At 45.0% G+C, this 14,117-nt stretch overlaps 1 protein-coding gene across 1 annotated transcript; it reads left to right on the top strand.

Moving 5' to 3' along the window:
* Window positions 1–3,935: 3,935 nt before the first annotated feature.
* zgc:171579 (uncharacterized protein LOC557116 homolog) lies at window positions 3,936–6,699 on the top strand. Its single transcript, XM_065022889.1, has 2 exons — window positions 3,936–4,072; window positions 5,049–6,699. Exon 2 carries the CDS (start codon window positions 5,055–5,057, stop codon window positions 6,084–6,086), a length of 1,032 nt encoding a protein of 343 aa, XP_064878961.1. The 5' UTR covers window positions 3,936–4,072; window positions 5,049–5,054; the 3' UTR covers window positions 6,087–6,699.
* The last annotated feature ends 7,418 nt before the right edge of the window (window positions 6,700–14,117 follow it).

Genomic DNA, 14,117 nt, shown 5'->3' on the forward strand with positions numbered 1-14,117 from the left:
TTCACTAACAGGTTGTATTACTGTAAAACGCTTCACTAACAGGTTGTGTTACTGTAAAACGCTCCACTAACAGGTTGTATTACTGTAAAACGCTTCACTAACAGGTTGTATTACTGTAAAACGCTTCACTAACAGGTTGTATTACTGTAAAACACTTCACTAACAGGTTGTTACTGTAAAACGCTTCACTAACAGGTTGTGTTACTGTAAAACGCTTCACTAACAGGTTGTATTACTGTAAAACGCTTCACTAACAGGTTGTGTTACTGTAAAACGCTTCACTAACAGGTTGTGTTACTGTAAAACGCTTCACTAACAGGTTGTGTTACTGTTAAACACTTCACTAACAGGTTGTGTTACTGTAAAACGCTTCACTAACAGGTTGTATTACTGTAAAACACTTCACTAACAGGTTGTGTTACTGTAAAACGCTTCACTAACAGGTTGTATTGCTGTAAAACGCTTCACTAACAGGTTGTATTACTGTAAAACGCTTCACGAACAGGATGTATTACTGTAAAACGCTTCACTAACAGGTTGTATTACTGTAAAATGCTTCACTAACAGGTTGTGTTACTGTTAAACACTTCACTAACAGGTTGTGTTACTGTTGAACACTTCACTAACAGGTTGTGTTAATGTAAAACGTTTCACTAACAGGTTGAGTTACTGTAAAACGCTTCACTAACAGGTTGTATTACTGTAAAACGCTTCACTAACAGGTTGTGTTACTGTTAAACACTTCACTAACAGGTTGTGTTACTTTAATTCCACTTACATCTGAGTGCTTTGCCTATGATCCTTAGATTGAATTTGGGCGCAGGAACAATTTCTGTAAGTTGGACTCATGCCCCTGGTAGGAACTGTCGTGAGTGCTTTAGAATTCTGTGCATGGATGCATCCCAAATGGCACCCTAATCCCTAAATAGTGCATTACTTTTAAGCAGAGCACTATGGACACTAAAGGAATAAGGTGCCATTTGGGATGCATACCATATCTACAGCCAGCTGTGTGAGCCAAACTAGATGATTTCTGCCAAGAAGTGTTTGAACACCTTGTAAGCATTTTAAATCAATGCCCTGTAGAAAATGTAAAAATCCATATTGAATTCACTCAACACAAGATATGAAGGAATTGAAGATATGAAGTTTACCATCCAGTGGGAAGTGTTTCATTGATCTTTATACCTTGATAACATGTACCGTTGCCAGATCTCCTCTCAGTTGAACATGTTGATAATCGTAACATGTGATAGGTGATTCACAAAACTACACCTACTGAACACCATTCAACCCCTTAGCACAACTCAACATGGTGGTGATGATGATGATGAGGATTATATTGATGATGATGGTGGTGGTGGTGGTTAGTGATGATGATGATGGTGGTGGTGGTTAGTGATGATGATGATGGTGGTGGTGGTTAGTGATGATGATGATGGTGGTGGTGGTTAGTGATGATGGTGGTGATGGTGATGATGAGGATTATATTGATGATGATGGTGGTGGTGGTTAGTGATGATGATGATGGTGGTGATGGTGGTGGAGGTGATGATGATTATATTGATGATGATGATGATGATGTTGTTGGTTATTGCTGGTGGTGGTGATGGTGGTGGTGGTGGTGGTGATGATGGTGGTGATGGTTGTGGTGGTGGTTAGTGATGGTGGTGGTGGTGGTGGTTAGTGATGGTGGTGGTGATGATGATGGTGATGATGATGATGGTGGTGGTGGTGATGATGGTGACGATGGTGGTGGTGGTGGTGATGATGATGGTGGTGGTGGTGGTGGTGGTGGTGGTGATGATGATGGTGGTGGTTGTGATGGTGGTGGTGGTGGTGGGGGTGGGGGGTGGTGGTGGTGATGATGGTGGTGGTGGTTAGTGATGGTGGTGGTGGTGGTGGTGGTTAGTCATGATGGTGGTGGTGGTGATGGTGGTGGTTGTGGTGGTGGTGGTGATGATGATGGTGGTGGTGGTTAGTGGTGGTGGTGGTTAGTGATGATGGTGGTGGTGGTGATGATGGTGGTTATGGTGGTGATGGTGGTGATGGTGAGTATTATATTGATGATGATGATGATGATGGTCGTTAGTGATGGTGGTGGTGGTGGTGGTGGTGGTGATGGTGGTGGTGGTGATGATGATGATGGTGGTGGTGGTGGTGGTGGTGATGATGATGATGATGTGGTGGTGGTGATGGTGGTGATGATGATGATGGTGGTGGTGGTGGTGGTGGTGGTGATGATGATGATGATGATGATGTGGTGGTGATGGTGGTTAGTGAAGGTGGTGGTGATGATGGTGGTGGTGATGATGGTGATGGTGATGATGGTGGTTAGTGATGGTGGTGGTGGTGATAATGGTGATGGTGGTGATGGTGGTGGTGGTGATGATGGTGGTGGTGATGATGGTGGTTAGTGATGGTGGTGGTGATGATGATGATGATGATGATGTGGTGGTAGTGGTGGTGGTGGTGATGATGGTGGTTAGTGATGGTGGTGGTGGTGGTGGTGGTTAGTGATGATGATGATTGTGGTGGTGGTGGTGATGGTGATGACGGTGATGATGGTGGTGGTGGTGGTGGTGATGGTGGTTAGTGATGATGGTGGTGATGGTGATGGTGGTGGTGGTGATGGTGGTGGTGATGATGGTGGTTAGTGATGATGATGATGGTGATGGTGGTGGTGATGATGATGATGATGATGGTGGTTAGTGATGATGGTGATGATGGCGGTGGTGGCGATGATGATGGTGGTGGTGGTGGTGGTGGTGATGATGATGATGATGATGAAGGTGGTGGTGGCGATGGTGGTGGTGGTGGTGGTGATGAGGATGATGATGATGATGATGATGATGATGATGGTGGTGGTGATGATGGTGGTGGTGATGATGATGATGATGATGATGGTGGTGGTGGTGGTGGTGATGATGTGAACAAGGATGCTGATTATTTTATCTCTCTGTCTCTCTGTAATGAAAGGTGTAATAACAGACTAATAAAAGCATCACTGGACCCAACAATCACTGAGGAAATAATGTATAATTAACAAACTATGAATGACCTGATTTTTACAGGAAGTATACAGAAGAGACTTCTTGTTTCTAACCATAGTTCTTTGGGGGATGAGATATACTCCAGCAGCATGTTTCACCTCTTGTAAACTCTTATAGACAGGACTGGAGATAAGTAACTCATCTCTCTGTCGTATAGATCATCTGTGTGGATGATACCCTGACCTGCCGGGGCCCGTGATCCATTGAATGGTACTGTAGCTCAGTAAGGACTTGGTGCTACAGCCACAAAACGTAGGTAAAAAGGTTAAAAAACTGCTGGTTTATGTATTGAGTATCCTTTTTACTGACAGTTTGATAACAGGTGTATACATACAGGTATAGGATCTAAATCTGATCAGCCTGTTAGAGGAGAACTTGTAGTGTATTTGAGGTTTAATAAAAAGACTTCTGAAGTTTGCAATTTCCATTTAGAAATGTAACTCTTGATTTTCCCTTACGAAAAATGTATCAACTCTTACAAAAATGTCTTAATTATAATCCACATAATAATTCACATTTCCTGTTTCTGCAGGATTATTTCCCTGCTGTAGCAAACTGGCTCAAATTAAGATCCTACATCTGTACAGAAAATGGAGTCAATTGACCCGTTAAAACAGTCAGTCAGAATGATCATATTATACACAAAACAGCAGAAATACTGGGAACGTCATGGGATATTATTACATGTGTTATTCAGTGACAGTGACTTACGGAGGCAGATCTGGTTTACACATTTTATATAGTTATTTCTCTGTTGACCAGTAATTAACAACACAGTGACTGGCACATTTTAGCTTCTCAACTTCCTGCTGTGGTTAATGTAACGTGTTTCATTTTATGACTTCTGTTTCACCACCATCAAAATAAATATCTCTATGGCATTACTTCACATCCTGTACAAAGACACACTGTTGGCATATCGTTTGGTACTGACTATTCAACTCACACTCTCTTTAATGAAGTTTCCCAATAAGACGTTCTGATATTGTTGGAAAAGTGCAGCGAATACAGGATTTCAGGTATGTTTTGATTAGTTCTGTCATATTAATATTTTGATAACATAAGAAGACAAAGTCAGGGAGAGAATTCACATCAGTGTTTTGAAATGAATGGTAATTTAGTGGTCATCTATATGTTTTTTTACACTCTCGTTTTAATGATACTTCACACCCTTTTAATGGTAGGTTGTACCCACTTGTTTTAATGAGACTTCACACCCTTTTAATGGTAGGTTGTACCCACTTGTTTTAATGATACTTCACACCCTTTTAATGGTAGGTTGTACCCACTTGTTTTAATGATACTTCACACCCTTTTAATGGTAGGTTGTACCCACTTGTTTTAATGAGACTTCACACCCTTTTAATGGTAGGTTGTACCAACTCGTTTTAATGATACTTGATACCCACTAGTTTTAATGATACTTTATAACGACTAGATTTAATGATACTATATTCCCTCTGGGTTTAATGATACTTTATTCCCTCTGGGTTTAATGATACTTTATATCCTCTAGTTTTAATGATACTTTATTCCCTCTAGTTTTAATGATACTTTATATCCTCTAGTTTAATGATACTTTATTCCCTCTAGTTTTAATGACTCTTTATACCCTCTAGTTTTAATGATACTTTATTCCCTCTAGTTTTAATGACTCTTTATACCCTCTAGTTTTAATGATACTTTATTCCCTCTAGTTTTAATGATACTTTATACCCTCTAGTTTTAATGATACTTTATACCCTCTAGTTTTAATGATACTTTATATCCTCTAGTTTCAATGATACTTTATACCCTCTAGTTTCAATGATACTTTATATCCTCTAGTTTCAATGATACTTTATACCCTCTTAGTGTCAAGTTGAAGGTGTTGATTAATAAAATATAATTTAAATAGTGAAAGCATCAAGTTACAGGCTCAGAATGTGTAATGGGGTAAATACTTACTATACAATCTATATCATATCAACTTAACATATCCTCTTGATTCTTAAGGACATCATGGACATGACTCCCACCCCCAGCTCTGGTAATAGTAACCTGAATGAAGCCAACAATTGTGGAGTGGACCTCAGCCAAGATGCCATCTACCTTCCTGTAATCTACAGTATCTTCTTCATCATTGGCACTCCACTCAATCTGATGGCCCTGTTCGGGCTCTATCGTCTGATCAAGTCTGAAAACGTCTTACCGGTGTACGTGATCAACCTGCTCCTTTCGGATCTCCTCCAACTGTTCACTGTACCTCTATGGATTGACTACTATCGCAGGGGTCACAACTGGCGATTCGGGTCCACTTCCTGCCAGTTATTGGGGGTCAGTTTCTACGTCAGCATTTACACTGGCATTGCCTTCATGTGCATCATCGCTTTGGAGCGCTACTTGGCCATCGCCAAGCCTCTGAGATTCCAAGCATTGAGAAAGCTGAAGTTTGCACGATGGATAGCCCTTAGCATATGGGTCGTGGTAGCCGTGCCTCCATCCATCGTCTTGCGTAAAATGCAACCCAACGACAATCACACCCTGTGTATCGAGAGCTACCCTTCCAAGGAGGGGTTCATCATCTACCGATTGATCACCTTATCCCTGTCCTTCATCATCCCTCTCGCCTTCATCGTGATCCTCCACCGGAAGACCCTGAGGTCTTTGTCGGCCATTGGTACCTTGGGAACGGAAGAGAAGCACCGCATCAGGGGGCTTCTCATTCTGCTGATGGTCATCTTCATCCTGGTCCTTGGCCCCTACCACATCACAGGATGTGTAAAGTACATTGGATTGCTTCTCCATGGTGACGCCTGTGAGTGGGAGAAGGCAGTGTTTGTGCCCTACCAGCTGGGCAGGGGTTTGCTGAGCCTCAACAGTGTGCTGGACCCTATACTTTATACATTCCTGAGGAGTGACTTCAGGGCGGCTGCGGGCCATTACCTGCCCTGCCTGAGGAGAATGCAGGAGTCTGTATGCAGGACTGTGAGTCATCAGAGGACCCCCACTAAGACCCCTAGTACTCTCTCAGATCACTCTGATTCTATCTAAACCCAAACCAGGCATTTGTAACATACCTGTACAGGATGTACAGTACCTAGCTATATGCTATCTGCTTGTATTATAATGTAATAACCAGGCTTCTAAAAACCATCACCAGGACCACTATTATCCTTGAAGACCCCACAGAGAGACCCTGATTCAACCTGTGATAAATATTAATACTGAACATTATTCATAAATGCTGCAGAACAAAGGTTATACTGTGGGAAAGGAAAATCTCTAAGATATACATATATTTCGTATTATTATAATAATTTTTTACAAAAACTGTTTGTTTCTTTAAACAGTGCCAGTGGGTTTTGGAAAGTACATTCTTGATTGAGACAGACGTGGTTTGCCTCATATTGCCACAGCCAGGAAGTTGCCAGATTTGGGATTTCATGTGGCAGGCAGCTGGTCTCGCAGAAGGACTGGTGTCCTCATAATAAATTCATATTTCCTCTTTCAAGCACCAAACAATTTCACAAAAAGGAACTTGCCTAGAAACATATCTTGTTCCAAATCAATTGGAAGTTGTTTTACAAACTTGTTTTACAACTTTGTTTAATCAAACTTACAAACTAGACCTGAAACATATAAGATAAACTGCTGAAGGACTGAACATAGTTGTAATCCTTGGTTGTCCACAATAGTGTATATTTGACACTGGGGAGAAAAAGAATGTAGTACTTTGATGATTTAGAGTTGCCTCTGGCAACTGAAAGGGATGGTTGGACGAGACTGTTCTACCTGTTTATAAATAGCATCGTACCCAACTGAAAGGGATGGTTGGACGAGACTGTTCTACCTGTTTATAAATAGCATCGTACCCAACTGAAAGGGATGGTTGGACGAGACTGTTCTACCTGTTTATAAATAGCATCGTACCCAACTGAAAGGGATGGTTGGACGAGACTGTTCTACCTGTTTATAAATAGCATAAACTGAAAGGGATGGTTGGACAGACTGTTCTACCTGTTTATAAATAGCCAACTGAAAGGGATGGTTGGACGAGACTGTTCTACCTGTTTATAAATAGCATCGTACCCAACTGAAAGGGATGGCTGGATGAGACTGTTCTACCTGTTTATAAATAGCATCGTACCCAACTGAAAGGGATGGTTGGACGAGACTGTTCTACCTGTTTATAAATAGCATCGTACCCAACTGAAAGGGATGGTTGGACGAGACTGTTCTACCTGTTTATAAATAGCATCGTACCCAACTGAAAGGGATGGTTGGACGAGACTGTTCTACCTGTTTATAAATAGCATCGTACCCAACTGAAAGGGATGGTTGGACGAGACTGTTCTACCTGTTTATAAATAGCATCGTACCCAACTGAAAGGGATGGTTGGACGAGACTGTTCTACCTGTTTATAAATAGCATCGTACCCAACTGAAAGGGATGGTAAGACGAGACTGTTCTACCTGTTTATAAATAGCATCGTACCCAACTGAAAGGGATGGTTGGACGAGACTGTTCTACCTGTTTATAAATAGCATCGTACCCAACTGAAAGGGATGGTTGGACGAGACTGTTCTACCTGTTTATAAATAGCATCGTACCCAACTGAAAGGGATGGTTGGACGAGACTGTTCTACCTGTTTATAAATAGCATCGTACCCAACTGAGGACCACATGTACACAAGAATTGGAAGTGGTTTTGTAATGTGGGGCAATGTGTAATATTGTATTTCTGTCAGCATTGCAATGCTAAATGTAAATCAATCTATATCACAAACCTATGTACCATTTAATTTAAAACATTTAATTTAAAACATAACTGTACATATCATGACACTGTAGTAAAAGGCCAAATGGATCTACCTCCTGGTCCTCTTCCCCTGTCTTACCCACCAAGGGTAGAGACAGAGATGACCTCGCCTACTGAAATACCGGATTGGGCAAAGCCACCAGAAGACGATTCAAGCCAACCAACTATTGAACCTGACTGGTGTCAGGAAGAATCACCCTCTGCCTCAAGTGACACCTCTGAATGGGAACAGCTGATAGACTCATTGCTGATAGAGTAAGGGCACTGTCATAAACAGAGGCCCATATGCGCACTGTAAGAAAAGTATTTCCTGTTGTAAGATATGTCATCACCCTCTCTGCTCTGAGGGAATGGGAGGAGCAGCGGATCGGGTGCAGAGAATCAAAAGGTATATAAAGAGACATTTTCCATTACTTTGGCGCTGACTTCTTGAATTCTGAATTCATAGAGACAACCATTTGAACCAGGTATTGGTGCCTGGCTCATCTCTAGATTCTAACTCTATTGAATTTGGACTAGATTCTTGTGCTGAGACTCCTCGTGTTCCTATCTATTCCAAACCATTACTACTGGCAGTGTGTGGTTCTTGAGGCTTTGTCCACTATATGACAGTCCCTGCTTTGTGATCGCCTGACCAAGGTCTAATCACCGGCATTACTGGAAATAGTTTGGCATCAGGACTTAAACACTGAACCCAGGGGGTTTTCGTTGGAGGATAGTGAAACATCAGTAGACGATCAGTTGACCAAGAACGACTCTAGTTTCCTCATTCAATATAACTTGAATCCAATTTAGTTAAAATAACGACTCCAATTCAATCTCTCGGCAGTTAGAGGGGAGTCGCTACACTAAACTAAATTTCTCAAATTCTGACCGATTGAAACTCTGCTCCTGATCTCGTGGGTCTCCTCGTCATCTCTCAAAGGTAATTAAATAACTATTATAAGCATTTAATATAGAGATAAGTGTTATCATTGTACCAGGCATTTTATAGAGCATTAAGGCATTTGCATGTTTTTGATTAACGCTGTGTGTGACCGAGTAACAAATGGTGTATTTTGAAGTGTGTTTGATTGTATAAAAAGACAAAAAAACAGAGTGTTTTCAAAAATAAACGGTAGTCTTATTTTGTCTCGAGTAAAAGGTTCTCTCAAAGACAGTTAACGGCACGGGAGATAACAACTCTGACACTCCCCGCTACCGGGACACTGGAAACGGGGATCAATGCTCTATGACAGAATGAGTTACCATTAAAAGACAAGGAGGAAGGTGTGTCCAGTAGTGATTCATTTATTTGTCTTATCGATCTATCTAAGTTTTATTTTCCAAGCGATACATAGCCGACGGGCAGAGTAGTGAGACTAAGTTGACTAAAGGTCTTCACACTTTAAACTAGATACATCACAGAGGGGAAACACTCAACCACAGGGAAATCATATAGAGACTGGTAGGACTAGTGCTTAATAATAACTCAAGGACCAATTAGTGGTGAAACAAAGAGTCTAGGGGATAAAGGTGGGGTTCACACATCCCAGCTAGAGCTAGACCGTTGAGAGTGACAAGGCAAAAGACCTCTCTACGCAGACAACGCTTGGATATAGAAAGAGAGGCAGGGCTATGCGAGCGGTCCTGGTCATACCGAGATAACCTGAAGTATCTATAGTGCCCTGTCCAATCCAGGGAACGGGATGCTAACCACCTCTAGCACCCCGCTGCCGGCCAAGGGGCAGGGCTGAAGGTTTCGTATCGCGACACTTGGCGCCCAACGTGGGGCCCCACACCTCTATTTAAGACTCTACTACTGTCACGACTTCCGCCGAGGTTGGCTCTCCTGCCCGTTCAGGCGGTGCTCGGCGGTCGTCGTCACCGTCCTACTAGCCACTACCGATCCCTTTTCGTGTATCTGTTGGTTTTGTCTGATTGGTTTCACCTGTGTGTTGTTTAGTTTATTAGTGTCTGTATATATAGTAGGTTGTCCCGCCCTTGTTTTGTGCGGGATTGTTTATTTGTCATCTATGTCTGTCGGTGTATCTTGTGTTCTTATTCTCCGGTTCGTCTTTTATCCTGTGTTGGATTGTTCACCCTGTGTTATTGGGTTGACCGTGTTTCTTGTTCACTGGAGAATAAACTTTCATATCGCTATCTGCTCTCTGCGCCTGATTCCACCCACCTTGATTAGACGTGACAGAATCCCGCACCACCCATGGAATCAGCAGGAGCAGCAGCGTCTCCTCTCCCATCGATGGAGGAGAGGGTCCTCCATCAGACCAGCGTGATTCACCAGATTGGTTCTGCTATGGACCAAATGATGGAAAGAATGGATCGATGGGAGAGGAGTGGCCTCCCCACCTCATCTCTAGCAACCCCTTCTCCAGCACCTCCTGTTTCTGTGACCACATCTGCCTCCGGGGCTCTTCGGCTGACACTCCCACGGGAGTATGACGGATCGGCGGCTGGGTGCCAGGGTTTCCTCCTTCAACTGGAACTATACCTGGCTACCGTGCGTCCTGCTCCCTCTGGAGAGGAGAGTGTGTGCGCCCTAGTCTCCTGCTTGACTGGGCAAGCCCTCGAGTGGTCCAACGCAGTGTGGAATGGTCCGGACTCGGCTAAGGATAATTACCCAGAGTTCACCCGCCGATTACGAGCTGTTTTTGACCATCCACCAGAGGGTCGGGCGGCGGGTGAACGGCTGTTCCACCTGCGTCAGGAGACGAGGAGCATACAGGATTTTGCTTTAGAGTTTAGGACTTTGGCAGCAGGAGCAGGATGGAACGACAGGGCCTTGATTGATCATTTTAGATGTAGTCTCAGGGAGGACGTCCGCAGGGAGCTGGCATGTCGGGACACCACATTCACACTGGATGGACTTATCGATCTGGCTATCCGTCTCGACAACCTGCTGGCTGCTCGCGGGCGTTTTCGGATCAGGTCCTGTCGTTTCCTATCCCCCAGCCCCCCTGTCCCTATCCCTATGGACTTAGGAGGTACGGCTTCGAGGGGGACCGGAGGAGGAGTGTCCTCCTGCACCAGTTGTGGTCGACGAGGGCACACGTCCGACCGGTGCTGGAGGAACTCGTCTAGGAGTCGGGAGGATAGGCGGAACACTGCTCGATCACCCCAGGTGAGTAAGCACCAAACTCATTCAGAGCTTCCTGTCGGTCATGTGTTTGTATTGATTTCTTTCCCTGGGTTTTCCCCCTCTCTACAGCATAAGGCGCTAGTCGATTCAGGCGCAGCTGGGAATTTTATGGATCGTGGGCTTGCGTTAAGGCTAGGGATTCCCCTGGTGTCGTTAGATCGACCTTTCCCCGTGCACTCCTTAGATAGCCGACCATTAGGGTCAGGAGTAATTAGTGAGGCTACGGTGCCGCTGGACATGGTAACGCAGGGTGATCATAAGGAGCAGATTAGCATGTTCCTTATAGATTCACCTGCGTTTCCAGTGGTGTTGGGGGTTCCCTGGTTAGCTCAACACAACCCGGTGATTTCCTGGTGACATGGGGCTCTTAAGGGGTGGTCAGAGGAGTGTTCAGGTAGGTGTATAGGAGTTGCCGTTGGTGCGACTACGGTGGAGAGTCCAGACCAAGTTTCCACCGTGCGCATTCCCTCTGAATATGCCGATTTGGCTATCGCCTTTAGTAAAGGGAAGGCGACCCAATTACCACCTCATCGTCAAGAGGACTGCGCGATAAACTTTCTGGAAAACGCTGCACTTCCTAGGAGTCACGTGTATCCATTGTCCCAGGAGGAGACAGTTGCGATGGAAACATATGTTTCTGAATCGCTGGGACAGGGGTACATTCAGCCCTCCATATCACCCATCTCCTCGAGTTTCTTTTTTGTGAAGAAGAAGGATGGAGGTCTGCGTCCGTGTATTGATTATAGAGGTCTAAATTCCATCACAGTGGGGTTTAGTTACCCACTACCTCTCATCGCTACGGCAATGGAATCATTTCACGGGGCGCGCTTCTTCACAAAACTGGATCTGAGGAGCGCGTATAATCTGGTACGTATCCGGGGAGGAGATGAGTGGAAAACCGCATTTAGTACTACTTCTGGTCATTATGAGTACTGCGTCATGCCATACGGGTTGAAGAATGCTCCAGCCGTTTTCCAATCCTTCGTAGATGAGATTCTCCGAGACCTGCTCGGGCAGGGAGTGGTAGTGTACATTGATGACATCTTGATCTATTCTGCCACACGCGCGGAGCATGTGTCTCTGGTGCGTAAGGTACTTGGGCGACTACTGGAGCATGACCTGTTGTTACGTTCCCCAGTTTATATATTGTAGTTTGTATATTTGCATGTGTTTATTTCAGGAAATGGCTTCCTGAAATCCCTCAAGCAGCTGATTGGTCGACTCCATGGCTAATTGGAGAGCTGACCCCGCCCCCTCGTTAAGACTCAGCTGTCTCCAATTACCCATTCAATCTGAAGCTATATAATAGCCAGTGTTCTGTTCAGGAGATGTTTTTGTAGAGAGATTTGCTGGGAGGTCAAGAGAGATTTTCTGGGAGGTCATTGCAGAGATATTTTGATAGAGGTTGATTTTGCTGAGAGTTCATTGCTGAGAGTTGGTATGTTTTGTGAGTTTGTTGGTCAGATAGAGCTTATTTGATGTCCTTTGTTTCTTAGTTTGTTTGTGAAATAGTTTAATATTCTGTTTCATTTGTTCCCAGGGGGGAAGGGGAAGGCACCTTGGGAGTGCTTAGGCAAGAGGCCCGCGGGCATACATATACCCGTAGCATATTCGCTGTCTAGGCACACTAGGTAAGACCTGGGCGGACCACCCCCTGTATTTTGGTTAGGGCACCAGGTGGTGCTAAATTAGGTAAGTAGTGGGTAGGCAGGTAAGATAGGAGAGGGGGGGCTTTGAGATTTAATTTCTTTGCTTTGGTTCCGTCCAGCCCCTTTTCCCTATATTACCGTGTAAAGGAATAAAGTCCTTGTAAACGGTACCACATTCTGCTTGTTGTCATTTTTACTCGCACCTACAGTCCATACCTTTTTCGCTTCACAGAGAGTTTAGTTGTAGCAGGGTGTTGCGTTCCCTCTTCCTAGAGGCGTGCGTAACACCTGTATTGCAAGGAGGAGAAATGTGAGTTTTTCAAACAGTCCGTTTCCTTCCTGGGGTATCGTATTTCCACCTCCGGGGTGGTGATGGAGGATGATCGCGTTACAGCCGTGCGTAATTGGCCGACTCCGACCACGGTGAAAGAAGTGCAGCAGTTTTTAGGGTTTGCCAATTACTACCGGAGGTTTATCCGGGGTTTTGGTCAGGTGGCTGCTCCCATCACCTCATTGCTGAAGGGAGGACCGGTGCGCTTGCGCTGGTCAGCAGAGGCGGGCAGAGCTTTCAGTCGTCTGAAGGAGCTGTTCACCAATGCGCCCGTGTTGGCGCATCCGGACCCCTCTTTAGCGTTCATAGTGGAGGTGGATGCGTCCGAGGCTGGGGTTGGAGCCGTGCTGTCCCAACGCTCGGGCGTGCCATCCAAGCTCCGCCCATGTGCTTTCTTTTCGAGCAAGCTCAGCCCAGCGGAGCGAAACTATGATGTGGGGGACCGGGAGTTGTTAGCTGTAGTCAAGGCTCTGAAGGTGTGGAGACATTGGCTTGAGGGGGCTAAATACCCTTTTCTCATCTGGACTGACCATCGTAATCTCGAGTACATCCGGGCAGCAAAGAGACTAAATCCACGTCAGGCTAGATGGGCCATGTTTTTTACCAGGTTCCAGTTTACCCTCACATATCGGCCAGGCTCCCAAAACACCAAAGCTGACGCACAGTCTCGCCTCTATGATACCGAGGAACGGTCAGTTGAGCCAACTCCCATCATTCCACCGTCATGTCTCGTGGCACCGGTGGTATGGGAGGTGGACGCTGAGATAGAGAGGGCCTCACGGTCAGAGCCGGCTCCTCCTAACTGTCCAGTAGGGACCAAGTACGTGCCGAGGGTGGTCCGGGACAAGCTGATTAGGTGGGCTCATACTCTTCCCTCCTCGGGTCATCCTGGTATCAAGAGGACAGTGCAGAGTCTGAAAGGGAGATACTGGTGGCCCACACTGGCTAAAGACGTGAGATTTTATGTCTCCTCCTGCTCAGTGTGTGCTCAGAGCAAGGCTCCTCGGCACCTGCCTAGAGGGAAATTACAACCCCTCCCCGTTCCACAACGGCCGTGGACACACTTATCGGTGGATTTTCTTACCGACCGTCCCCCGTCCCAGGGAAGTACTACGATCCTGGTCGATGTGGATCGGTTTTCTA

The sequence above is a fragment of the Oncorhynchus nerka genome, linkage group LG10 (assembly GCF_034236695.1).
Source record: "Oncorhynchus nerka isolate Pitt River linkage group LG10, Oner_Uvic_2.0, whole genome shotgun sequence".
NCBI lineage: Eukaryota > Metazoa > Chordata > Actinopteri > Salmoniformes > Salmonidae > Oncorhynchus > Oncorhynchus nerka.

Coding starts and splice junctions, on each gene's coding strand:
- zgc:171579 (XM_065022889.1), top strand. CDS start 5,055: ATGGACATGACTCCCACCCCCAGCTCTGGTAATAGTAACCTGAATGAA.